Source organism: Natator depressus, chromosome 6, assembly GCF_965152275.1.
Source record: "Natator depressus isolate rNatDep1 chromosome 6, rNatDep2.hap1, whole genome shotgun sequence".
NCBI lineage: Eukaryota > Metazoa > Chordata > Testudines > Cheloniidae > Natator > Natator depressus.
In genome coordinates, this window is record NC_134239.1 from 67,278,277 (window position 1) to 67,302,988 (window position 24,712).

Sequence of the window (24,712 nt, forward strand, 5' to 3'; positions counted from 1 at the left end):
TTAGAGGCTTTGAAAAAGCTATGGCACTGTCTGAGCCTTATTTAGTGGAACAAATATACAGGAAATCTTCTTTACTTCTGTTTTACAGAAATGCTGTTAATTGGATATTATGCTACTAAAGTCCCTGCCAAGGTGGTAATTACCATAAAAACGAGCACATTGGCTCATGCACTTTTGAAGGGTCCACGTACTGCAGAACCACAAACATCCATTTAATCTGAAAGATGCATCATAATTACACAAAGAGCCTTTCAGAGCTATCAGAATAAGGATTCTGTAGAAGACACAAGAGGTCACTGGAATGTTTTGCTGGGTGTTGGTAATATGTAAGCTGGAAGATATGTAAGTGGAAACTCCAAAATGACAAGTGACTCATCTGCCCACTAGGCCAGGTAATAGGAATAGTCTTTTGGCAAAATGTTGCTGTAAAATGAAACAACTGAAAGTGGCTTAGATCTATAACAAATATAACAGGAACATCCAAACTTGCTCAATTCAGAGTCATGTTGGCAATTATTAGGAGTCTGAAGACCTCCTCTGATTTGCATAAAGTGGAGCAAATGAGCAGAGGTCCTCCTTTTTACTCTAGAGATGTTAGAAATGACCCGTTTGTGTCAAAATGGAGTACTCTGTTGGGACCTAGCCACACCTCTGACGAAAGATGAAATCAGCTACATTGTAGAACTCTGTGAACTGCGTTTTGGCTATCCTTTTTTTCCAGAACATTTTATGTTTGCGTATTCTATTCATTTTTCCCTTTTAAATTCCATTTTCTGATGTCCGTGTTTATCTGGAAGAGATAGTCATGCAGATAAGTGCTTCTTCCCTTGTTGCTTTAAAACAGCTTCTGAAAAAATTCTACTTCTCATTGATTCCAAGCCTCCCATTTTGAGTCCTTGCTAACTTAATTTTAAAATGGGGGTATGTGTAAAAAAATGTCTCTTGTGTTTGATTTGTGACATTTAATCTGTTTATAACTTGATACAATGAAGTGTACTGGCAAACTGCGACATGACACATTCATGTGTATTGGAGACTGGAACAGCTCTGCAGCAGGAGGGTCAAGAAGAATCTGCTAATTTCTTTTGGGTTCCTTGGATTATTCTGTCAGATACGTACAATGGAAGTCATTTGCTGTGGGAGTTATTTTGGGTCTTTATGTAACACTTCCATATTTTTACCATTGCAGGGGGAGTAAAGCTTGGTTTAGGAGATTTCATTTTCTACAGTGTTCTGGTTGGCAAGGCCTCAGCAACAGCAAGTGGAGACTGGAACACAACTTTAGCCTGTTTTGTAGCTATACTAATTGTGAGTATAATGTAATGTGGTGGTGGTGGTGGTGATACTTCAGTGCATTCTTCAGTGGCCAAGGGGGCTGCTGTTGTATATTTTCCTTTGGGATTTTGCATATTGGTTATTCAGTGCCTGATCTTACCATCATGGACTTAAACTGCAAGTTTTGCTGTGGATTTCAGTTGGAGCAGGATCAGTCACTTAAGCTTCAATTCAGCACAACACTTAAGTTCATGTTTATGTCCTATTGATTTCAGTGGGATTTTAAATATATGCTTCAGTGCTTTACTGAGTGGGCTCATTAGTGAGTTACTTTGCGTAGTAAGTGTTAATCCTGACATTAATAGCACTCAGTGTGGAAAAGCAAAAAAAATGTAATTTACCAACCCTTTTGTCAGCCCTTCATCTTGATGTGTTCTGTAATACATATTTTTGCTGTCATGAGTTTTACCATGTAACGTCTCCTTGTCCTTCTTTCCAGGGTCTGTGCCTTACTCTACTGCTTCTTGCCATCTTTAAGAAGGCTTTACCAGCTCTTCCAATCTCCATAACCTTTGGGCTCGTTTTCTACTTTGCCACAGATAACTTGGTGCAGCCCTTTATGGACCAGCTAGCATTCCATCAGTTTTATATCTAGCACACTTGAAGTTGATATTCTACAGACGTTTATATTGACTCTAGAAAATCTGGGAGGAAAAAGGGATTTTTTACTTGGTCCTCGCATGACAGTGAAGTTCAATGCTCAAGATTTCTGGCCTGAATCATTGCAACTTCCTCCCATGTTTTCCTGAGCTACTGCACTGGGTAGCATATGATTCTTCTGTGTAAAAAGGGTTTTTTCTCAATTGATGGACTAACTTGGATGCCATTAAGTCACAAGCAATTTCTGAATTGTAAACATGTAATAAGGACCACCTGTGTAAAAGTTGCTAATGCTTCTACCAGCAACGTGAGCCCTGGGTACAGGTTGATATTTTCCCAACGCTGAAGGCACTCAGGACTGCCATGAGATTAAACAAAAGAAGTTAGCAAAGTTGTCTGATTTGACATGTAAACCATTTGAAGAGAGTCAATCCAAAATAAACCTTTAAAGCAATGTTTTTCACCAGTTGAGTCCTGACCCCGCTTTGGGTCAGTAGGAAAGGGCCAGGTATTGCAGCAATGGGACCGAAGGAGAAAGAATAGTCTCTCCTAAAGAGAGTTCCACCCCTTAATAGCCTCTGTGCCTAAGTGTGCTTGGTTTTGATAAATCTAAAAGCTTATTTTCACACTGGAACAAGAGCCTGTACTCAAATTTACTGACGCTTTGCATTCTCAAGCATAGAGCGTGCATCCTGTCCTACTGCCGCCAATTTCTGATGTAGCTACCAAGGATTGGACTGAATAGTGTGGAACAAGTCAATCATGAGGTCCTAACATGGATCCTTGTAAAAAGTTGGAGGACTAATACTCTAAAATTTTCTTTACTAAAATTACATGACAATTTCTGGATTTATTTTTGTCGTCTCGCTAATCTTTGCTAGAATAACATCAATTCAAACTCTGCCTTTAGATGGCCATTTGCCACACCGGACTGCATTGCCCTCAGTTCCCGTTCTCCGCCACTGGGTCTTTGGGCATATGAAATAGGCAGACATTTACAGCAGCATCTCCGTCCAAAGCATTCCAGGATTTTAACCTTCTGTTGTCAGGTGTAGAGAAATGGAGGGTTATTTTTAGTAGCATTCCACTGTTTCCTTCAAACCTTTCTCTCCAAAAACATATAGTTGAAAGGCTCTGGATTACAGCAAATTAAAATGAAGGGCAATGTTTTTCCTAAGTAACATTCAGTTGACTTCTCTGTTACATGTTAAGCTTTAGGATCAGCCGCTCAAGCTTATTTCAGGCTAACACTGAGTGATTTTATTTTATATAGTATATTGATAAATGAATATTCATTAGTCAAGTGAGCCATCACTTAGTGTTGCCTGGGAATAAAAAGTATGGCCTTTTTTCCCAGTTATAATGAGGCATGATGGAATAGGAGATTGGCAAAACCTGGAGAAGCTTGAGGGAGAAGAGAGTCCCAGAACAGCTGAAAGGAGGCCCATGGGTTGTTAGCCTTTATACAAAGTGAAAAATTGAAACTAAACTTAATAACCCCACCTTAATTTGTTGTGTTGTTGTTGTTTATTTAAAACTAACATGATTTGGTGTTTGGTGAACGTTTTTTTAGAATAGGACATTTTGGGGAGGACGAGATTGGAGAAAAACTTTTTGTGCAAGCGAAGAGCCTGGTTTTGGTGCAGCTGACCTCAATGAAGCATAGGGTGAATGGAAAGGTCTGACTATTGATGGCATTGCAGCTTACATAAGTTTAATATTGGAGTCCTTTCTAAACACCTAATGGACAAAACCAGTATAAACAGAGCCTCTGAAGCAAACTTTCTCCCCTCCAGAAAGAGCTCAACTTCAGAAAACATGGAGTAGTAGTAGGACTGAGACTTCATGCACATTCTCAAGTTGTTGTTTGAGTACTAGGTAATATGGTGAGGTGTTTGCATTTGTGTTGCATACCAAGAATGCTTTGCTTTCTTTAACTGCCTCATCTTTAATGTCCTGGGAACTTCTGTATATTGCTCAGTGTGACCTCAACTAGCCACAGAATGTTGGCATCTGCAAATCAGGGCAGTTACATCAACTAAGGTGCGCACACTCTTCTAATCTGAAAGTATTTGCATTCTAGGTAGTGGCTGCATTTGCCTGTTGAATTCATTATGGATAGCATTAATAAAGTAACCACATCTCGGTACCTCATTCTGGCTGTCTAGGTCAGAACTGCCTGTGTAATTGTAAGGACTAGTTCACTGTCCCAGATATTACTTGAGTGGAACTTCATTTAAATTGGATTTTTAATACAAAGTTTTCTGCAGTTTGAGTGTTCTTTACTGTTGTTACTTGATCCTTTCATCAGCATTAATCTCTGAGAAATTCAGCTGTTTTTTTTTGTTGGGCATTCTAACTATTGCTTGTCGTTTATATAGAAAAGAATTGCCAAAAGTTGGTATCACTATCATCAATTTGTACATCTGAGCCAAGTCTCAGTTAACAGAGTTATTAGTAAAATGCAGAGGTTATCTTTTGTTTGAAATAGTCACTGCTGGAACTCTGACTCCCTTAAGGCCCAATCTAATGCCTGTTTGAAGTAAATAGGAACCTTTCCATTTACTTCAGTGAGTGTTGAATCTGGCCCTTAAAGAACAACTCAGAATCTTCAAAACATTTAAATTGCCAGTCTTCCACTGCCTAAAATTCTGCCATCCTGGAGTTTTAACTTCTAGCTATGTTACAGAAGGTTGTGGTGGAGATTATACACCAATATAATAACATTAAGCCTTGAGTACACTTGCTAAAGCCTGGAGATGCAAAAGTAAGATTGAAACTCTTTCCTTGATTTGCCCTTTTACACTGAAGTACGGTAGCACACATGCTGAATACGATCTTGTGATGCTAGATCACTTCAGTACTTGGTCCAGAAGGGTTAATTAAGAATAGTGTTCATTCTGCATTTCTTGGGATTTGGGAGTTTAATGCACAAGTATGAAGTTAAGTCCTGTCATAATTTCTCTTCTAGTCTTCCATAAAAATACAAATCTAATTTGTTGTTGGATTATTTCAATCTGGTCTACTTTGTATAATCCAGAGATTTCTGGTATATTTTATAGCTCTTTGAGGGGGTTATTGATTCCTAAATTAGAACACTATTGACAACACCTTAGTCTACAGAAGCTCTTAGCTTTTATTGTGTTATCCCAGTAGCTGTGGATCTTTCTCCTCTGTGTTCCAAACATGTCTATCACATTTGATTAACCAGTAAGTGTTGTCGTTTCAAGACTAAATTCTGTCATCTCTGATAGTTTCCCTACTTTTCAAATTTTCATAAGTGATTATTCTCTTTTAATGGCTACTCATCTGCAAAATATCTTAAACCAAAACATCATTGAGTTGTAGGAGTGCTTAAAAATGTCTGCTTGGATTTATACCATATGTTTTCTTCCTCATTGCTTTTATTTTCAGATTTAGTCCAGAGCAGATGGTTATAACAGATATTTGTAAATGGGGAATTATTTTCATGGCTATACTGAATGCTGCTACTATAAATAACTGGAAGCTCCTTCTGACTGTGGTGCATCTGCATTCAGATGCAGTCAGTGTAGGGTGAGTCTGGAGGTCTACGTGCTTGTGTAGAGCACCATGTTCAAACTGTCCTGGGAGCAAATCCTGATTTTAAGCCAAATACTCAAGGGCTGAACTCTGCTGAAAATGGCTAACCTCCTTGGAGTAAAAAGCAGACCGTGCATTTGTTGTTTGGACTCTGGTACTGTACATGGCAACTCGTTCTGCCATTGCCACAGCGAGGAAGAATTATGCTGGACTACATCTGAGTGGAATTTCAGGACGGATGAAGAAGTGTTAGGAAACTTCTCAAAAAAACTTTAAATAAATAAAAGGGGGTGGGGAAACTGTTTTTGACAGCTATGCTGTTGAGACCAGTATAATGAAGACTGTGGAACATGTCTGCACTACGGTAGTATCTTGTTTTACAGCATAAGTTTGGTCATTGGGAATGCTGGAATATGAACTAGAATTGGATTATTTTACACTCAAGCATTTGCTGTTTTCTTTTTTACAGACACTGGTTTGTACATAATCTGAATTGAATGTGAATAAGTTTTTTTAAACACCTTTCCAGTTCTTGATAAGATACAGTTTTGATAGATTATTGCAAATTTTCCTTTGTCTAATCATTAAAATAAAGAATGCATGGATCCTAACTTTGCTGATTGTCGTGGTTTTAATATGATTATATTAAACATTAAACTTGTGTTGGATGCCTAAACACTGCAGATTTTAGCTTCAGTATTTAAAGACAAGAATCTTGTTTTAAAGAGATGTTTAAAAGCCTCTTATTTCCCAAAGGAATAATTTCTTCAAACTAGATTCCCATAAAAACACATTTTTAAAGCTTCCTTTCATTTTAATTTAGAGAATCTGTCAAAACCAATTATAGGAACCCACATGAGACATAATTAAGGTGTGAAATAAGCTATATTAAATTGTTGAAATTCAGGATGTTTTATGCAGCAAAAATAATCATAGTCAGGCAACATTTATGTAGGTCACTCAGGAAGAAATCACTTCATAAACCATCTAAATGTACAACACTGAATACTGATTTCACAGCTGTAAGAGTGAGGGAAAAGCCTTACAGCCCTCAAACAGTAACATTTCAGTTTTATTCCTATTGAGTGATGCAAATGTAAGTAAATTTTACCACTGTTGTGTGGAAACTCAGGTTTCCTTTACTGAGATTTGTCCTGTCTCTGTTAAAATAGAAAATGTAACTCAAATTATGAACACACCTTAGCAAATAATTTGTGATGAATTTAGCTGTATTGTTGTTGAATTGTCCACAAGCAGCTTAAGACTTTCTCAAATATAGCTGTTCAAGAATGATTCAGTACATAATTTTGGTCTGTAAATTGTTTGCATGGGTTTCATTGGAGTTCTCACAGCAGCCACGTGGGTCTACAGCTAACACCTTCATTAACCAAGCACTATGAGGTGGATCTTCTGCTGAGGCCTCCTTTGGCCTAAAGGTGCTGCAGGCGGTGGCCCAGAAATAAATACCAACTTTTGAGCAAGCTCACCAAAATAAGGGGAACTTCTTTCCTACAGAACTTTGGTTTCATAACCCTCCCCACATCTATTCATGGCTTGCTATTTCTCAGACGTCCAGAATTGTAGGAGACACTGGGCTGCAGAAAGGAAAGTATTGGTAAGAAATTTTCCATTCTGTTTAACATATAAGAAATGTTCCATTTTAAAAAACAAACTATTTGTACTATTTTTGTATGTTTCTGCCTATAAAGTCTGGTATAGTCACCATGAATCCAACCACATAAGGCCTGGGAGGGAGAAATTCTAGCTAATAACATTTCAGGGATGTTTAAAATGGTGTCCCAATTTTAAGGTCTGATATCTTGGGATCGTTTAAGGTTACGTATATGTGCTCAGAGAGGCAGCACCTTCTGTAGAATGAAGACTTTGGACTTAATTCAGGTTGTGGGGTCTTTCTAAGAATTATTGTTTTGCTGAAATGTGTATCCTTTTTAAATACAGAACTGAGAATACTCGCTTTACCATTCTAAAATCTCAGGATTTGCAAGGTAAAATGATAACAATTTATCCACCCCTTCACTTTGAGACTCTTTTCTTACTCCCTTCCTCTCTAATGTAATCGCCTGGCCTATGTAACATGAGATTACTCTGAGTTGATGTTTGAGATCTTGCCATCCCTCCATTACCATGGAAAGGGCTGCCCTGCCTGCAATAGATATTGTTAGATTCTGAATTGCTGGGAAATTGCAACTGAGGCATGAGAGGTGACTGAATTCATTAGCAAAAATTTAGGATCAAATTCTGATCTGCTGTAAGTGGCAGTAACTCCTCCGCTCAGAGCAGGGGACCACCCCTCTTCATTGTTTGTGAAGTACTTGGTATACTGTGGGTGCTATAATAAATAAATACTAGCCTTCAGTAAGGCTACACCAAGTCTGAACTGGGGCCTTTACTGTTTTTAAAACTGCATTTACATTTGGGTGGTGCTTTTAATTTGTCTTCAGATGGTATTAATAGATAATTCCTGTGTACTCTTGTTTTTTTAAGTGCAATTTTCATCTGTAAACTATGTGAAAAGGGAAACATCTTACTAACAGAACTTCCCCTTGTCAGAAGAGGAGATTCTGAATCCAGATTTCAGTGACTAATCGGTTTACCCCTTTGATCTGGTTAGCACTAGCCACAGCTAAGCACGGTTCTAGGCTCATTGATGTGATGGCTGAACATCAAGGAGAACACTCTTCAGAAGACAGCACAAGCTAATTCTGTTTCTTCTGCAGCATAATTGATGCATACAAATTGTCATACCATATAAGCCCAATGGTCCTTCTACTCAGTGCCAGATGCTGCAGAGGACACTGCAGACAACTCCATCATGGAATAATCTGCCCCAAAGAGAAGTGTCCTAACTCCCTCAGTTAGTGTCTGTGTTGTCCCCTGAAGTATCAGGGCCCACTGCATAGGTATCAAACTTATTTGGCACACAGGACCTAATTCCATTTTTTAATTATGGTCAGTGCACAAGGATATAAATGTAAGATTACACCCTACCTTCAGTCCACAGCAAAACACCCACAGATGCCAAGGGGAGGTTTGACAAAGATGGTGGTGTCTGGTCTTTATGTTGTAACTACGTTTGGTTATTTATTCACTACCTTATTGTGTCATCCAGTTTCAGCAAAGGGGACTTGTCCCCAACTCGGGACATGAAACAGGCATCATGTGGAGGACAGAACTGAGACAGGAGCTGGTCCCTCAATTTAAAATATCTGGGGCAAACTCTCACCAAATATTATTTACAGAGCTGTGATCAGAGTGCTATAATTAAGGATCCAACCACTGTTTCTATTCTCAGCATCAATTAACAGGGAGTTCCAAGTGCAGGATGAAAATACACATTAAAAAGAAAGTGTTACATTTTATAATAGGGTTTCTTTTTATAAAGTGAGTGTCAAGACTCTGGGTAACTGGTACTGAATCCTGTAGGTGAGTCATAGATTAACTCCCAGTTATCTGCTAAGGTTTCAAAACTATTTTAAGGACAGTAGAATTTGGCCGTTGCCATAGCAGCAATAAATCCTTTAATCTCACTTCCTGAGGAGCTGAAGCTGTCATTTGATTATCTACTTTGGAATCTTCGAGGCAGGTTATGCGAGAGAGCAGTACAGAGACAACAGCGTGAAGAGATATTACTGACTGCATCCATAAGTCTTAAAGCTGCTGTCCAGTCTGATACCATTTGATGAGGATTTCCTGAAGTGAGGATTCTACAAAGGGTTAACAGGAAGAATGCCACTGGGAAACAATGCAAAATGAAAGTGATAGGACAGTCCTCCCACTGCTATGACTATGTGAATGTACTAGCCCCTTTTTGCAGGCAGTATGGGCTAGGGATTGGAGAACTAGACCTAGGAAAGAAACCTACGTTTGCCAATGGCAGAGGTAAAAATAGAATCATCTTTGAGCAAATTGCTTCATTCTTTGTGTTTCGGTTTCCCTGTTTTATTTATATTGCAGTAGTGCTTGTAGACCCCAATCAGGGATTTGGGACCCATAAAAGCATGGTAGATGTACAGAAAGATAGTCTCTCCCCTCAAGAGCTTACACTCAGTCTGTAAAGTGAATTTGAAATACCTCTTTGTGCAGTGCCTCAATATATTTGGATAAATGTACTCTCTATCTGCAAAGTAGGGCGTGCTTGTTTGTTTGTTTTAGATTACCACTTCGTGGCTGCAGGGTCATCAGAAACCTGCAGAAAACTTTTCAAATTCTGCAAGGGGCAACACCATCTAAATCTGCATTTGGAGATCAGCATGGCTATAAAGCTGTCATAATTTGAACGCGGGGGGGGGGGTGTTAAATGTCACATTGAAACACACAGCAAAATTCTACACTGCCACCAGGAATGACTCTAAACTTATGAATCCAAGATTGAGGTAGTTTTCCTCCCAATGAGTAATATTTGGCAGTTCTGGTTTTGAGCATAAGAACTGAGGCCTCTAGTCATCACTAGATTACTATAGTTAGTTCCACTGCAGTCTCCCTGGAAGGCTGGAGTTAAATAAACCACTGAGCATTGTACATGTAAATTGATATGTTTTGTCTGTATCTGTATTCTACTATATACCTTGTTTCATTTTTGTGTTTTCTGAAGCCTGAGACAAGCCCCTGTCATGATGCATGTTTTACCTGTATAAATAAAACCATTTGGTTTGCGTAAAGTGTGTTTCCAAAGTGGTGCTCACTGGTTGACAAATACTAAATCGGGGGTTCTCAAACTGGGAGTTGGGACCCCTCAGGGGGTCGTGAGGTTATTACATGGGGGGGGGTGTCATGACCTATCAGCCTCCACCCCAAACCCTGCTTTAGCTCCAGCATTTATAATGGTGTTAAATAGATAAGAAAGTATTTTTAATTTATTGGGGGAGTTGCACTCAGAGGCTTGCTATGTGAAAAGGGTCACCAGTCCAAAAGTTTGAGAACCACTGTACTAAATCCATAGCTGATCACCCCTCCATAGGGTTCTGATGACAGAGATAGCTTCACCTCCTACCTCCTCTTTCCTCTTCCTCCTTTCCTGCTCTGTAGCCCTGAACAACTCTGTACTAAGTGGTGAGATTGTGACACTGGAGTTAGACTAGCCAGTCGTTCTGTCCCTGTTAGTGGGATTGTGACATTACTGTGACGTCAATCAGTTATCATCCAGCCCTTTTTTTATTTCCTCCCCGAGTGGATTTGCAAAGTGAAATGCTAAAATGCTTCTATCAGTCTCAAATATTTTATTAATCATAAAACATCTATTTGATAAGATTTGTTTGGTGTCTTGCAGATCTGTAGAAAAATGTGATTTGTCTGATTACTCATTTATCTAACGTGGGGTTGCCAAACTCATGTTGTTCCAGAGGGCTGCCAAGGGTCACACAGGCTGTGTCACACCTAGGCATTTGGCTGTCCTGTTACACATTGCTGCAGTCAGGCTGAGAGGTCACACATCCAAGTAGGCCCTAGAGATGGCCTGTAATTGCTGCTCACTGCCAAGGACCTCTACTCTCCCTGTTTGGGCCAAGCTGGGAAGCAGCAGATGAGAGGAAGAAGAGGTGGTGGTGGTGGGAAGAGAAGGTGAGGGGCACAACAATTGTAGGATAACTCTAATTCTTTACTTTTATATTTATCTTAAGTTTCCTTAAGAAAATATATATATGTTGTAAAGAGAGGCCCTGACTAGCAAGTAGAAGGAAGGCCTTGAAAATAATGAGTAAAGAGGCCAGGTGGAATGAAGTAGGGAGGATGTCTGGCTCAAAAAATAACTTCATGAGGTAAGGGGAAATTTCTAAAAAGAAGGCCCCTGACATAGGGGTGACTGCAGAGGCTTTCAATAAGACGCAAGAAATCTGTCTTAAAATGAACCAACATGGCCCTTCCCCACCCACACGCCAGTGTTATCTCAGACGTTAGGGCCTATGTGAACCCAAGTGCAAAAACTCTTCATCAGTAAGAAGGAGGGGAGGAAAAACCTTGGGAAGAAAGGAGGTTGTAAATCTTATCTGGATTAAGAATGGAAATAAGGGTGAACTGTCTCAAATTGGTTTTTAGCTAAAGTGGTTGACAGCCTGGGGCACCATGGCCAAGATGCAAGGAGAGGGGTTTGCCTTGGGTGTGAGGCCATGGAATGGGAGCTTGGGGGGGGGGGATAGGTAGGTACCCTGGGGAGGAGAGGCAGTGGGGGGCAGGGGCAATGGGTGGGGGGCCGGAGGAAGTAGCGGGAGTCTGGGGGGGATGGGTGGGGAGACAGCAGGGGTCAGGGGTGATAGGGGGGGCACCAAAATACAAGTTTGCCCAGGGTGCCATTTTCCCTAAGGCCTGCCCTGATTGGTGATGACATTTGTTTGTTAAAGGGTTATGAATTGAAGGGTTCTTTGTCAGACTCTACCTAATCATGCTGGAATATGCCAAAATGAGATGGTCATCCCTAGGTCTGGTCTATTTGTAAGTATATTGAACACATGCTTATGAATACTTTGTTACTGTATTGGTTGTAGTGAGTGTTTATTTTTAGGCTGTTAGACATGTTTAAGGCAGCTGCATAAAATACCATTTGGCCTTTGGATTTAATAAACTGGTGTTTGCTGATTTCCCATATAAATATTATTATTAATTCCAACCACGATGGCTGCAAGCTCCCACAGACATTCCCACTTGGTTCCAGATGCTGGACACCCCGCTGCCCCCCTATAGCAGACATCCTCCTGCACTCACCCTTCTACCTCACTGCCTCCCCTATACTTCCAAGAAGGTACCATTGCACCCCCTTCCCTCCCATACTCAGCTACCATAATTTGTGCAGCAACGCATCCTATCCCCACCATTGCCTGGCGCTGTGTTGCCCAGAAAGTGAAATGTATGGTGTGTGTGTGTGTATATGAATATTTTCAGTGTCATCCACTTCTGTACAGTGGACTGAAATCTCTTACGGCACTCTCTGTCACGGGGGTGATGGTGAATGGGAGGTTTTTGTTTTTCCTCATGCTTTGAAGCCTTATGTAAATAAGGCATAGCCTCATGGAATATCTCATTTTATTTGCAAGAAAGGTGATAATACAAAACTCTTCAGTCTGTTTTATTCTCAGTCAGGCAAGGATTCAGAAATTTGTAGGTCACAGCTATTCGTCTCTCTCAGCTTGACGTTTGGGTGACCTTGTATCTAGATCTTTATTAATAACTTGAGACTTTCCCATCTTCTCCATGTGTTAATAGGGTGGGTTTAAGGCATTTGTTTTTATTTTTCAAAGGACCTATCAATGCCCAGGAGGGAGTTAATGTAATTGTGGTCACTTTTAGAACTGATTTCTGCTATTCCATATTTGATTTCCCTAACACGCTGATTTTGAGACAAATCCATTAAGTGCACTTGAAAGATCTCAAATGTCAACAGTTTTTCCTTTGCCCGGCCACCTGATATAAAACCCATTCTGTAGCGTGTTGATCTTCTGACTGGTGACTAGATGAAGCATGGAGGGAAAGACGTGCTGCTGCTTTCAACGATTTTCTGATTTATTTTGTAAACTTCTCGAACATTGTGTTTTCTAAGGTAAGTCAGTGTGGCCAGGGCTGTGGATGGGAACCCTTCGGTGTGGAGTTTTAATTCAAAATAAATAAAATATGTAGCTGTACATGCAGCTGAACCTACAAAGGCTGCCTTGAATTCCACGAGATTGAAAAGTATAAAGGCAAACATACATATGTAGTGATATGGGAAATCAGCCACTCTCTGTTATACTTAGAAGTGATGATAGTGTATGCAAGGACCCAGGCATTGTCATCTTGCAGTGGCCCAATAATCCATCTAACATGGTATTCTGGCTCCCAATGTGATGAGTGCATTAGCAATATGTATGTAAGCCCCAAGGCCTGAAGCTCTAGAGGGCTTGGAGCTCATTACTGACACCTGTTGGTGAACAGGAAGAAGAATGACCCGGAGTTGCCTGAGAACTCCAGATGGGCAAAGGCTCCATGGCCGGGGGGAGGAAAACAACTGAAGGGGCCTGGCAGTTTGGGGCATTTTCATTTAAAACTCAGTTAAGTTTTGAGCTTGGGGTGCAAGAAAATGCTATTATCCCTGTTGGGGGAATGAAAGAACAGCACTAAATGTGCCTGGGGTAGGGGGTTGCCATGACCAAGACTGCAGTCAGGAACAGTTTGGTAAGGGAGGCTGGACAGGGTGAAAAGGAGGTGGTAAGGACTCTGTAAAGGGTCTTATACGCCAGGGGTCTCAACCTTTTTCTTATTGAGGCCCCCTCAGCATGCTACCAAAACTCCACGGCCCACCTGTGCCACAACAACAGTTTTTTCTGTATATCAAACCCTGGGCCAGGGTTAAGGGGTAGCAAACGGGGCAGTTGGTCGGGACCCCACACCACAGGAACTTGTAAAACTAAGTTCAGGCTTTGGCTTCAGCCCCAGGTGGTGGGGCTTCGGCTTTCTGCCCTGGGCCGCAGCAAGTCTAATGCTAGCCCTGCTTGGTGGACCCCCTGAAACCTGCCCAAGGCCCCCCAGGAGGCCCCAGACTCCTGGGTGAGAACCACTTTTATACACCATAGCTCCTTCTGTAAATCAGCAGCGAGCTGAGGCAGCATACAGAGCTGGGCTGAGGTAGCTTCAAGGGGGCCGGCTGAGGCAGCAGACAGTGCAGAGGCAGTGCTGAGATAGGTAACAGCACTGAGGCGGCTTGGGCTGAAGCCAGACAGTGCCACAGCTTAGCTAAGGGATTCAGGTGTGGGCCTCCCTATCCAGCAATCAAAGCTGAAATCACTTCAGCTGGGTCAGGTGGTAGAGTTCTTGGTGCTGCACTGACAATACTTCCCTTAGGGGCTGGAGAAGGATCTGCCTGAATTTTGGATTCTGCCTGTCCTGGACAACAAACTGTGAGTGAGGGAGTGGGGAGAAGGAGAGAAGTGGCTAGAATGGTGGTTCTCAACCAGAGGTCTTCCAGGGGGTACATCAACTCATCTAGATATTTGTCTAGTTTTACAACAGGCTACATAAAAAGCACTAGCAAAGTCAGCACAAACTAAAATTTCATACAGACAATGACTTGTTTATACTGCTCTATATACTATACACTGAAATGTAAGTATAATATTTATATTCTAAATGATTTATTTTGTAATTATGAGATGATAAAAATGAGACAGTATGCAATTTTTCAGTCATATCGTGCTAAGACGCTTGTATTTTTATGTCTGATTTTGTAAGCAAGTAGTTTTTAGGTGAGGTGAAACTTGGGGGTATGCAAGACAAATCAGACTCCTGAAAGGGGTACAGTAGTCTGGAAAGGTTGAGAGCCACTGGGCTAGAAGGTGTTAGCCACTCTCAGCTGTGAGAGGAGGTCTGAGGTTAAGACTGTTGCTCAGACACCCTGCAGAACATGGTTGATTTGTTAATAGCTGGCTTTCCCAAGTTCATTCTGTCTCTCCTTTTCTCCACCCCTATATAAAAAGATTTTTGTTTTAAACCCCTGGACTCAATGCTTGCAGATTGGGAAGTATTGCCTGCCATGGAGACCCAGGGGAGGTAATTTAGCTTCCCAGGTTTTTGGCGGGAGCTCAATCTGATGTTTAAGTTTTCAATAGCAACCCCTAGAAAACTGTACCTGGCATGTTTTTGCTTCTGACGACACCTGACAGAAGGGTTACATATAAAAAAATCCAACTGGAAGGAAGTAGAAGGCATAAACCACTCATAAGGATCCTGACTCTGGAATACAGTGCTGCTACTCTTAAGAATTAAGGTTGTATGGGTGTCACCTTGGTGACTGTGGTTGATTACTGTTGTTTTGTGTGGTAGATAAGGGGGGTGAGTGTATGAGTGAGAAGGTGATGTGTGTGTGATATATGGCTTTACGCGATATTTCCCAGGTTTTGTGTGTTTGTCTTTAACATCCACTGTCACTAATGGGCTTGGTTGGTTGGTTGCAAATTTAAATGTCTGTTCTCAAGTTGTGCTCCCTGCAGTGTGGAGGAATGCCTGGAGGCAGTGTGAGGGAACACATTGACTTATCCCAGGGGTGTCTCCTGTGCCCCTTTGGAAGAGCCCAGAAACTAAAATGCCCAGGGTACAGTTGCTGTAATGGGAGATGAAAGGCCTTTGTGTCACCCTCCTCCAAGCACCCCTCAGCTCGACACACAGGTACGTGTTAGGTGAACTTGTGCTTTGGAATCATTTGTGTCTCAGGTGCCTTTCTTGGTGATCCCCCTCCTCTCTCTCTCGCCTCTGGGGCTGGAAAGGTAGTATGGTCGAGTGTACTGCTGCAGCCGGTAGTGGCAGTTCCCAACCAGTATGGAAAACCCCAAGAAGCCCCTTCCCTCAGCCTGTGCTATTCCCTGTAATTTTCTTGCTCTCCTGCTCCTGTCTCTCCTATCCGTAGCACTAGTGCTGCCCATCTGTTGGCATCTCTTTCTCAAACGCGTACTCTCCTGTGTGGCGGGGGTTGGTGGTCATTTAGGAGTTGGGGTCTTTGGGTATAGTGTGTCTAGAGCAGCCAATGAGTGGCTTAACTCAAGCCTTCTGATTTAGTATGACCTTGACGTGACTAGACCAGCAGTCACTGGTTGTACGCCAGCCCCTTCCTTAATAATGCGATGGAAGCACTTTTTTTGTACCAGTCATCTCCCCAGAGCACTTGGGGATTAGGCACGACTGAAAAACAGTCCCAAAAATTCCCTGGACCATGCAATTGTTAACCTTTCCTCATGAACCAATCCCTGCAGCCTCCTGATCATTTATGTTGCTCTTCTCTGAACATCCTCCAATTTGTCAGTCCCCTTCAGATAGTGAGACGCCTAGAACTAAACACTGGGTCCCTGGAGCGGTTGTACTAGAGCAGGGGTTTTCAAACTTAACTGCACCACAACCCCCTTCTGAAAACAAAAATTACTACATGACCCCAGGAGGGGGGACCCAAGCCTGAGCCCGCCCAAGCCCCACCACCCTGGGGTAGGGAGGCCCAAAGCTAAAGCCCAAGGGCTTCAGCCCTTGGGAGAGAGCCTGTAACCTGAGCCCCAGTGCCCTGGGCTGAAGCCCTCGGCCTTTGGTCCCAGGCGGTGGGGCTCAGGCTTTGGCCCTGGGTCCCAGCAAGTCTAAGCCAGTCCTGGTGACCCCATTAAAATGGGGTTGCGACCCACTTTGGGGTCCTGACCCACAGTTTGAGAATCACTGTACGAGAGCTTTAAAAGGAATGATATTAACCTTGCTGATTCATGACATGAAGCCTGTAAGTGATGCAGCTCAGCACTGCTTAATTATTTTCCTCTGCGATACTGAATCCCAAAGTCCTGTTGAAGTTGTGCTGTCCCATACCATTCCCCCACATCTTTTTTCTACACTGCTGCTAGTCTGTTCTCTCCCCTGCTGAATAGTTGTGGTTTGAATTATTTTCCCCCAGGTACATTAGCCTGCATTTTTCTAAGAAAAATCTCCTTTTGTTGTTTTTTGCCCATGTCTCCAATTCCTCTCTAAGGGCCCAGTCCAATGCCTATTGAAGTCATGCCCAAAGTCCCATTGCATTATTTCTCTACCCTCAAGGGTATTTGCAGTTCCTTCCCAATTTGGCATCACCTGCAAATTTCATGAACACACAGTTCACTTTTTCTTCCAGATCATCAGTAAAAACACGGAATAACACCAGAGCTAGAGGTGATTCCTGCTTTTCTCCACTAGAAACACACACACACACACACACACTTACTTCAATTTAATGTTACCATGGTCTTTCAGGAAGTTTTCAGTTCCCACAACCAGTGTCTGTATCCAAGTCAGTTTGAATGAGTTTTGAGAGTAAGACTGAGAAAGAGCATGTTTCACGTGCTGTACTAAAGTCCAACTAAATTACTCCTCTACTGCCTTCTCTGGGCATTGGTGTTGTAATTCTATCTGCATTAAATTGTGTAGGCCTGCCATGTGTACGTCTCAGTGCTGGCAGGGATGGTTCCTCACTAATGAAGACCTGCAGTTTTGTAATGCTGTTGTGTTCCAGCCTATTCCATTACCATGTGTGTCACGTGGGGTCTGGGCTGGAAGCCAGTGCAAATGTTTCTACAAGGACTTTAGGACATATATTTTAATTACGTCTATACTCCCCCCTACCTTCCTTCCCTTTTGTACATAGTTTTCCCTCAAGCCTTTGCAAAGTGCTCTGGTCCACCTGCCAGTGCTAGTTTCTTGTATGACTCTGGCCCCTTTAACCTCCCATCATGATAAGTTCCAAGGCTCTGGCTTGAAATACCAATACTGAACACTGTCAGGCCTTGCATGATTCCATCACTGCCTTCAGCTTAAGCTGGCATGGGAGGAGAGGAGCCACTCCCTGTGTGAGGGAGATTTATTGTCTCTGCATAGTCAGAGCTCGGGGGAGGGGGATGGCTCTAGAATGAGCACCTAAAACTTCTCAAGATTAGAGAGAGAATGTCCTGATCTGAGGCCGATTGAGGGAGGGAGAAGGTCTCTCTGGGAGCAAGGTGTGCACACAGCTGTCTCTTTCTAAGTCAGACTGGCATTTAACACAAATGGTAGTGCCACAGAGGCCACTTAAGGCTCCCACTTAAGCAGACCAGTTGTCACTAAGCATACAAAATAAAATGCAATACAAAGAGCTGTGTACCTGAGCATAACTAGGCTGGGGGTGGGTCTGATGGAAACAGTGTCAGTGTCTCTGTCTCTGTACACGTGCTCTGTTGGGTGAGTGGGATTGTACATGTCTGTGCATGTAGAACACGTGTGAATAGAAACAGTGTGTGTAGGCATGGACTGGAGTAATATGAAGGGCTACTTTTTGTCCTTACTTTGCAAAAGGTATCTTTGAGCCTGTTTCCCAGTTTCTGTGTAGGCTTTGACCAGATGGCCAGTACTAGCCTACATCAAATTTCCTTCCTGTGGAATTGTATGCGACATCCCTGTTTTAGCTGAATGAGTTTCTCAGGGTTAATATCATTACACTGGATCACAAGCAAATGAATGATCCTTATTATCTGGGCAAGTTTATTATTAAATTAACGGAATTTCCAGAGAAGTACCCATCACCCACCCACATGACCAAAGTGGGCAAAGCGCTCACAGGCTCCAGTGGCTGATGGCATCAGCCCATTGCCCAGGGGAATCTGGGGAGTGTATAGTTAGATCATTTTTGTGTCATTTGTGTGGTTGGCATCATTGGCAAAGCTGAGATAGCCGATGGAGTGAGGGAGAACAGTAGGAGATTGGGTTTAAGCTTCAGGATGGTATGGAGCTCAGTAGGGTATTTTGTGCAAGAGTGAGAAGTTTAAACGTGATTCACTCGCTCCCCCTTACCCAGAGCAGAAATAGCTTGAATTTCCTCTTGCCTACACGTGTTTTATACCACTGTATGGCTCACTTCATTGGAGCTACTCCTGATTGACACTGGTGTCTGTTTGCAGGGTTGTTGTAGCCATGTTGGCCCCAGGATATGAGAGACAAGAGAAAGATAAGGTAATACCTTTTTCTGGAGCAACTGCTGCCAGTGGAAGCTGTAACCGGTGAGGCAGGCCATGCTCTTAGCAGGCGCTGAGGAGGGTGCTGGCTTGCAGGAGGCTTGGCTGAGCAATAAGTGCAGTTAGTCTACGTGAGCGATGAGCACTGCAGAGAGCCCCTGGGTGAATCTCCATGGTGAGTGATGGGCGAGTCCGAGAGGCTGCATAGAGGGAGTGTTGTTGGGCCTTTTGCTACACAGTGCATATGTTACTGTTGTCAGCCCTTTAGCAGATTTCTACAGTGCAGTGAAAATAAGTAGATTAACACAGCAAAGAGGATTAGAGATGCTTTGGGGAAGGGAAATGGGGAGGATGAGCAGAGGAGAGCATAAAAAGAGACAGTAGGAGTGCAAGTGCCAGGCTTCCTGGTGCATGTTACTCAGGGTACCTGTCTTTGGCCCCTTCGGTTTCGGGATAGGCCAGTTGAACGGAACCATACCAGGCACGATGTCGAAGGAGAAACTGGAGTCGCTGGTAAAAAACATGGAGATTATGCTGTCCGAGGTGGAGCAGCTGAAGATCCACTGCACTAAGCAGACAGAGGAGGTGAACCAGGTGGTGCAGGAGCTGCGCCGGGAAAACAAGGATCTGATGCAGAAGTATGAGCGCATCTGCCAGGATCTGAAGGAAGCCAAGGAGACCATTGCCCAGCTTCAGGATACAAAGTTTGCCTTTGAGGCGAAGGAACGGCAAGCACAGAAGCTCAACAGGCAGCTGTGAAGCAATACAAAGGAGATGCATGAGATTTCCCAAGCAGACCTAAAACCAAACCTAAACCTTCTACCACTGGAACCAGAAATCACTGGACTACATCCTCCCCAGACCAAAGGGACATGCTAAAAAAAAGTCACCTATTTGTGGGGGTGAGATCTCAGAAAGGCAAGAGAAGTGCAGCTTGGATTCTATCCTATGCCCTTTAGTAATGATTGCACATTTCATCATGCTGGGAGAAGATCCCTGACCTCTTTCCTGGATCATAGAGATCTAAATTGTAGTTGTAGTGGTGACCAGCAAAACCTGAGCATGGCACCATCACATCTGCCATGGAGTTCACACAAGGACAGAGCTGCGGGAAAGGAACTGGACCCACTTTGAGTTTGCTGGAGGGGACTGGACTATGTGACTGCATAGAGGAGAGCGAGAGAGAGAGATTGTCTTCTCATTACTCCACTTTGTCACAGTATATGCAGGACTTTTCTGTGCTAGCATTAGGCTTCAATACAGTCAGGCTTTCACTTGAGGTAAACTTTCTTACTGCCCGACTGAAAGACACTTGCAGAGATGGCATTGTCTCAGCCTCACGGTTCCAAGCACTGGCTACTAAAGGCGTGACAGGCCAGAGGTTATTAATGCTATTACAGTCATTCTTGTCCTTTTCCCATTCCAAGCTGAAATGTAAAATTTGCTGGGATTTCTGTCTAAATTTCTGTTTCAGTGTAGTCAGCTCATGATGATTTGGAGTGTTTGGTGTGTTAGAATTAAATCTTGGTTGACTTTTTAACACTTTTTAACTGAAGAGCTGTATTTTGACACCAGATTTACATTTATTAAATCTCAGTAACTGTGTATTAATGGACCAGGAATTAGAGGAAGAAAATGGAGGAGGAGGGGCGGGGGAAAGTACTGTCAGGAGGCTGTTTTGCTTTCACTGTCTCTGTCATATGGCTGTCTTGTCACCAGCACTGCAGTGGATGTTCAGTGCTGAATGTAGCTAAGAACAGGTGACTTTTGACCATACAGTGAATAGCGGGAGGGGTAGAAGGTGGGAGTGTGAGTGGGAGAGGCTGGTTAGAGAAAACAGCCTCAGAGCTTAAACAGAATAGCTGGAGTGGTTCCAGGAGGATCTTTCTTCCCACCAACTGTTCTATGATCGGCTTCCTTTTATCTTTCAAAACTTCTCTTTATTATTCTTTTGCAGCAAACTCAAACACACAGCGAGGGCCAAAGGGCAGGCAGAGAGGGGAAATTGAAAGGGAAAACTAATTCTAAAACCGCCAACATCAAATCATCACCTCTCATAGCCAGTGTGCAGCTGTTGGGTGTGTTTGTTTTTCCCAAATGACTAGCTATCCTGTAAAATATAATGTTCTTTGCTTTTGACGGAATCAGTGTCACTTTTTGATCAACAGAACAAGCCCCTAGAGCACTGGTTCTCAACCCGCGGCCCAATCAGCACACAGCTGCAGCCCACGTGATGTCCTCAGAGCAGTACAGGTAGTGTATATAGTGTGTGGATGCAGTCCCTCATAACACATAGAAAGCTGCATATGTGGCCCACAATGGTAAATAGGTTGAAAATCACTGACCTAGAGGCTCAGGGGAATGGCTAATGCTGGGAGTCCTTAGATCCTGTGTCTGAAGAGAGAGGTGGAGTTGCTTGGTTGGCTGCTTTGGCGTCCCAGTGAAAACCCTGTGTTGAAAGATGTGGGTGTGTGTGTGTGTGTGCGCGTAGAGGAATGTTCAGGGGGGCGGAGGGGCAGCGATGCCAGGGGGCTTGGGCCAGTCCCGTGCAGGGGGAGCTCGTGAAGGGAGCATCACCTCCGCCCTCTGTCTCACCTAAATGGGCTACCTAGCCTGTGGGTCAGTGTCAATGCCTCTGTGCCCAGTGCTAGCTCCGCCCCCAGAGACCGTCACACACAGCTTCCCCAACCCTGAAAACCCAAGGCAGGAGGGGCAGGTATTGGAGAAGGGGGCATAACCAAAAATTGAAACTCAAAATGGGGGGAGGGGCTCAGCTAAAAAAGTTTGAAAACCAGTGCTCTACTGGGTCCCCATCCAGCACAAGTGATGCCAAGTGGAGTTCTGCCATTGGCTTTAAAGGGTGCAGAGTCAGGCCCAGAGTGAAGTTAGATGCATTTTTCTCCTCCAAGACAACCTCAGTTTTGGCCTGGTCCAAAGCCCATTGAAGTCCAGACAATCCTTCCATTGATTTCAATGATCAGGCCTTCTGAGCAGAGTCACTGTGTCTGAACTGCAATCAGTGCACCGGGACTTTCATTCTACTTCATAGAAATAGATTTCACTCTAGAGATCAGTGTAAGCAGGATCCATTCCATAACAGTTTGTTCCATTTGTATCATCTGGGCCGGGGTTTAACTTTAGCTCTTCTGTTTTGGGTGGGACAGACTAGAATATTTGAAAAACACTTTGGAGATAAGAGATTTTTCCTTTACGTTGTAAAGTGTAACCTGAATAGAAATGTCTGAGCCTGACCCTGCATTCCTTGCAGTCCAATGGGAGTTTGCAGGACACAAGAAACATAGGATCCAGAACTAAGTTTCTTGTGTTTTGTTCTTATGAATGTTTTCACTTCAAATTAATTTTCTAGCCCCAATCCACCTTTGCTTTGTTTTTCTACTTTTTTTAAAATAATTAATATGTAAACCAATAATAAAAAGTAAAACAAATGTTATATGCACAGCTGTGGGAGCTTCTGTTCTGCATAAGGTAATTTCTCACTTCGTTCATATCATGCTGTGTGTGTGTTTACTCTAAGATAATTATTCCAGTTTCAACTCTGTGGAACAACAAAGGGACTAATGGAGACCACGCAGATTACTCACTGTTCCTAGGTTAATCACTCGAAATGGGATTCTCTCTCTGGCTGCCAGGTTCACTCTATATTTAAATCCTTGACACCAGGAGGAAAAGGCAATTTCTATGAACCTGTGATCAGTTTCTTGGCAATTAAGAGAATTCTAAGGCCTTGTCTACACTGCCACTTTACAGCACTGCAACTTTCTCGCTCAGGGGTGTGAAAAAACACCCCCCGAGCTCTGCAAGTTTCAGCACTGTTAAGTGGCAGTGTAGACACTGCACCAGCTACACCCCTCATGAAGGTGGTTTTTTTACACCAGCACTGGTGCCATGACTACAAAGCCACGTTAAAGCTGGCAGCGCTTTAACATTGCTAGTGAAGACATACCCTTAGTGTGTGTGTCTGTTTTTAGGAACAGGGCCAGCCCTAGACCAAATGGCACTCTAGGCCAGGAGTATCTTTGGTGCCCCCAAGCCCATTTGTTAAACTTTTGAATACCTTATTTTTTATTGCATTTGTAGCCAATTTCATTACTTTGATGCATGATTTCTCTCTCTCATATAAGACGATAAACTTGCACTCTAGAATCTGTAAATCTAGAAGGAGGTTCGAGGAAGATGTAGTTCTCAAAAAGTCTGGAAGGTTCCGCAAGATTCTACAAAGGTCCAGAACATTCTTGGAAGGTTAGTGGAAAAATGAATCCACATACAAAATACCTGAAATATTTTACTTCAAACATTCTATTTTTGTTTTGCTAACAACAAAAACAGCACTCTAACCCTGGCACCCCCAGCCTGGCACCCCAGCAGTTGCCTGACCCTAAATCCTGCCCTGTTTAGGAATGGTGAAATGACTATACATAAATGTCCTAAAACAGTGGGTTTGGGATGTGAAATGTATCCCAATGCTTTTTTTTTTTTTAATGGAATTGAAAACATGCCCACTGATCTTGGTCTTATCCTGATCTCTTGCTTGTATAACTCAGGAGTAGCTCCACTGATTTAAAACCAGCATAAAGGAGATTAGAACTGGACCCTCTGTTTTTATATCCAAATCTTCACATGTCCATCTCCAGCAGGTCACTTCCCCCACTCCAGTCTCTTCTGAGGTTTTGTTGTCAGAGAAACTCTCAGATGTAGAATAGTATATTCTCTTAAAATTAGTCATGGACTTTGGAAGATTTTAATTTCAAAATTATTCAGACATGTTTTTCCTCCTCTCTTTTAAGGTAAGGATGAGAAGCTTGTGCTTGGTTTTTCTCATTTCACCTGGCCTGGACTCTCCAGCAGGTCAGGATTTTAATCTCAACTGGTTGGAACTAGAGTCATAGAGTTTAATGCCAGAAAGGACCAGATCATCTACCCTGACCTCCTGCAATCAAAGGCCACCAAAGGACCAAATGGACCAAAAATAATTAGTGACAGGCTGATCACTTGCCTGGCAATGGAGAGGGGCAAGGGCAGCTGCCTAACTGTCTGAATGCAAAACGTCAGTTCGTGTGCTGTCCCTCTGGGGAAATGCAGCATGGGAATTGGAGCCCAGCTGACACAAAGGGCTGGCGAAGGGGCTGGAATCTGACTCACGGACTCTAGAGCCCAGGCTGTGCTGTGCCTGTGCAGCAGCCAGAGAATAAAGTCATTCTACCCAACTAGGAGAGGGGTGCCTCTGCCGCTGCAGGTGAGTCCTGCAGGTTACTACAGTTGACACTTGAACCCATCACCTTCCTCGTCTCTAGGTGGCAGCTCTACCGCATTAGTCAAGAGGAAGCCTCGCATGGCCTGACCCAGTAGCGGCTAGGCTAGGCTAGGCTCTTATATCAATCGCTCTTCCCTGGTGGTGCAGGCAGTGGCAGGGTGCTGACTGATTTCATTGAACTTCACTGGACTGTCCTGTCTTGATGCGCCCGAGTAAAGAATCTGAATGGGAATGAGAGCGGCACCTCCAGCTTCAGGCTCCGCACTGAGATTTTTACACACAAGCCCATTCGTTTACTATTGATCAAGGTTGTATTTCGGGGGGGGATGTACCATGAGCGGATGTATGGGAATCCTTGGCTGGCAGCTCATGTCATTTCAGCAGTCGTCTTGCTGAGACTGAGTGTAGGACTTTGCCAGACTCTCCCAGCCCCTCAGGGGCATGAATGAACGGGAATATAGCTTTGTTTGGGAGCACTCACCCC

General features: G+C 43.1%; 1 protein-coding gene across 2 annotated transcripts in view; it reads left to right on the plus strand.

Moving 5' to 3' along the window:
- Positions 1-6,098, plus strand: part of PSEN1 (presenilin 1) — a 53,698-nt gene extending 47,600 nt beyond the window's left edge. For both annotated transcript variants that reach the window (XM_074955599.1, XM_074955600.1), the window contains exons 10-11: positions 1,190-1,308; positions 1,775-6,098. In XM_074955599.1, the coding sequence (XP_074811700.1) occupies positions 1,190-1,308; positions 1,775-1,930 (275 nt within the window). In that variant the 3' untranslated portion in view covers positions 1,931-6,098. The remainder of the gene's footprint in view (positions 1-1,189; positions 1,309-1,774) is intronic.
- Positions 6,099-24,712: the final 18,614 nt, after the last annotated feature.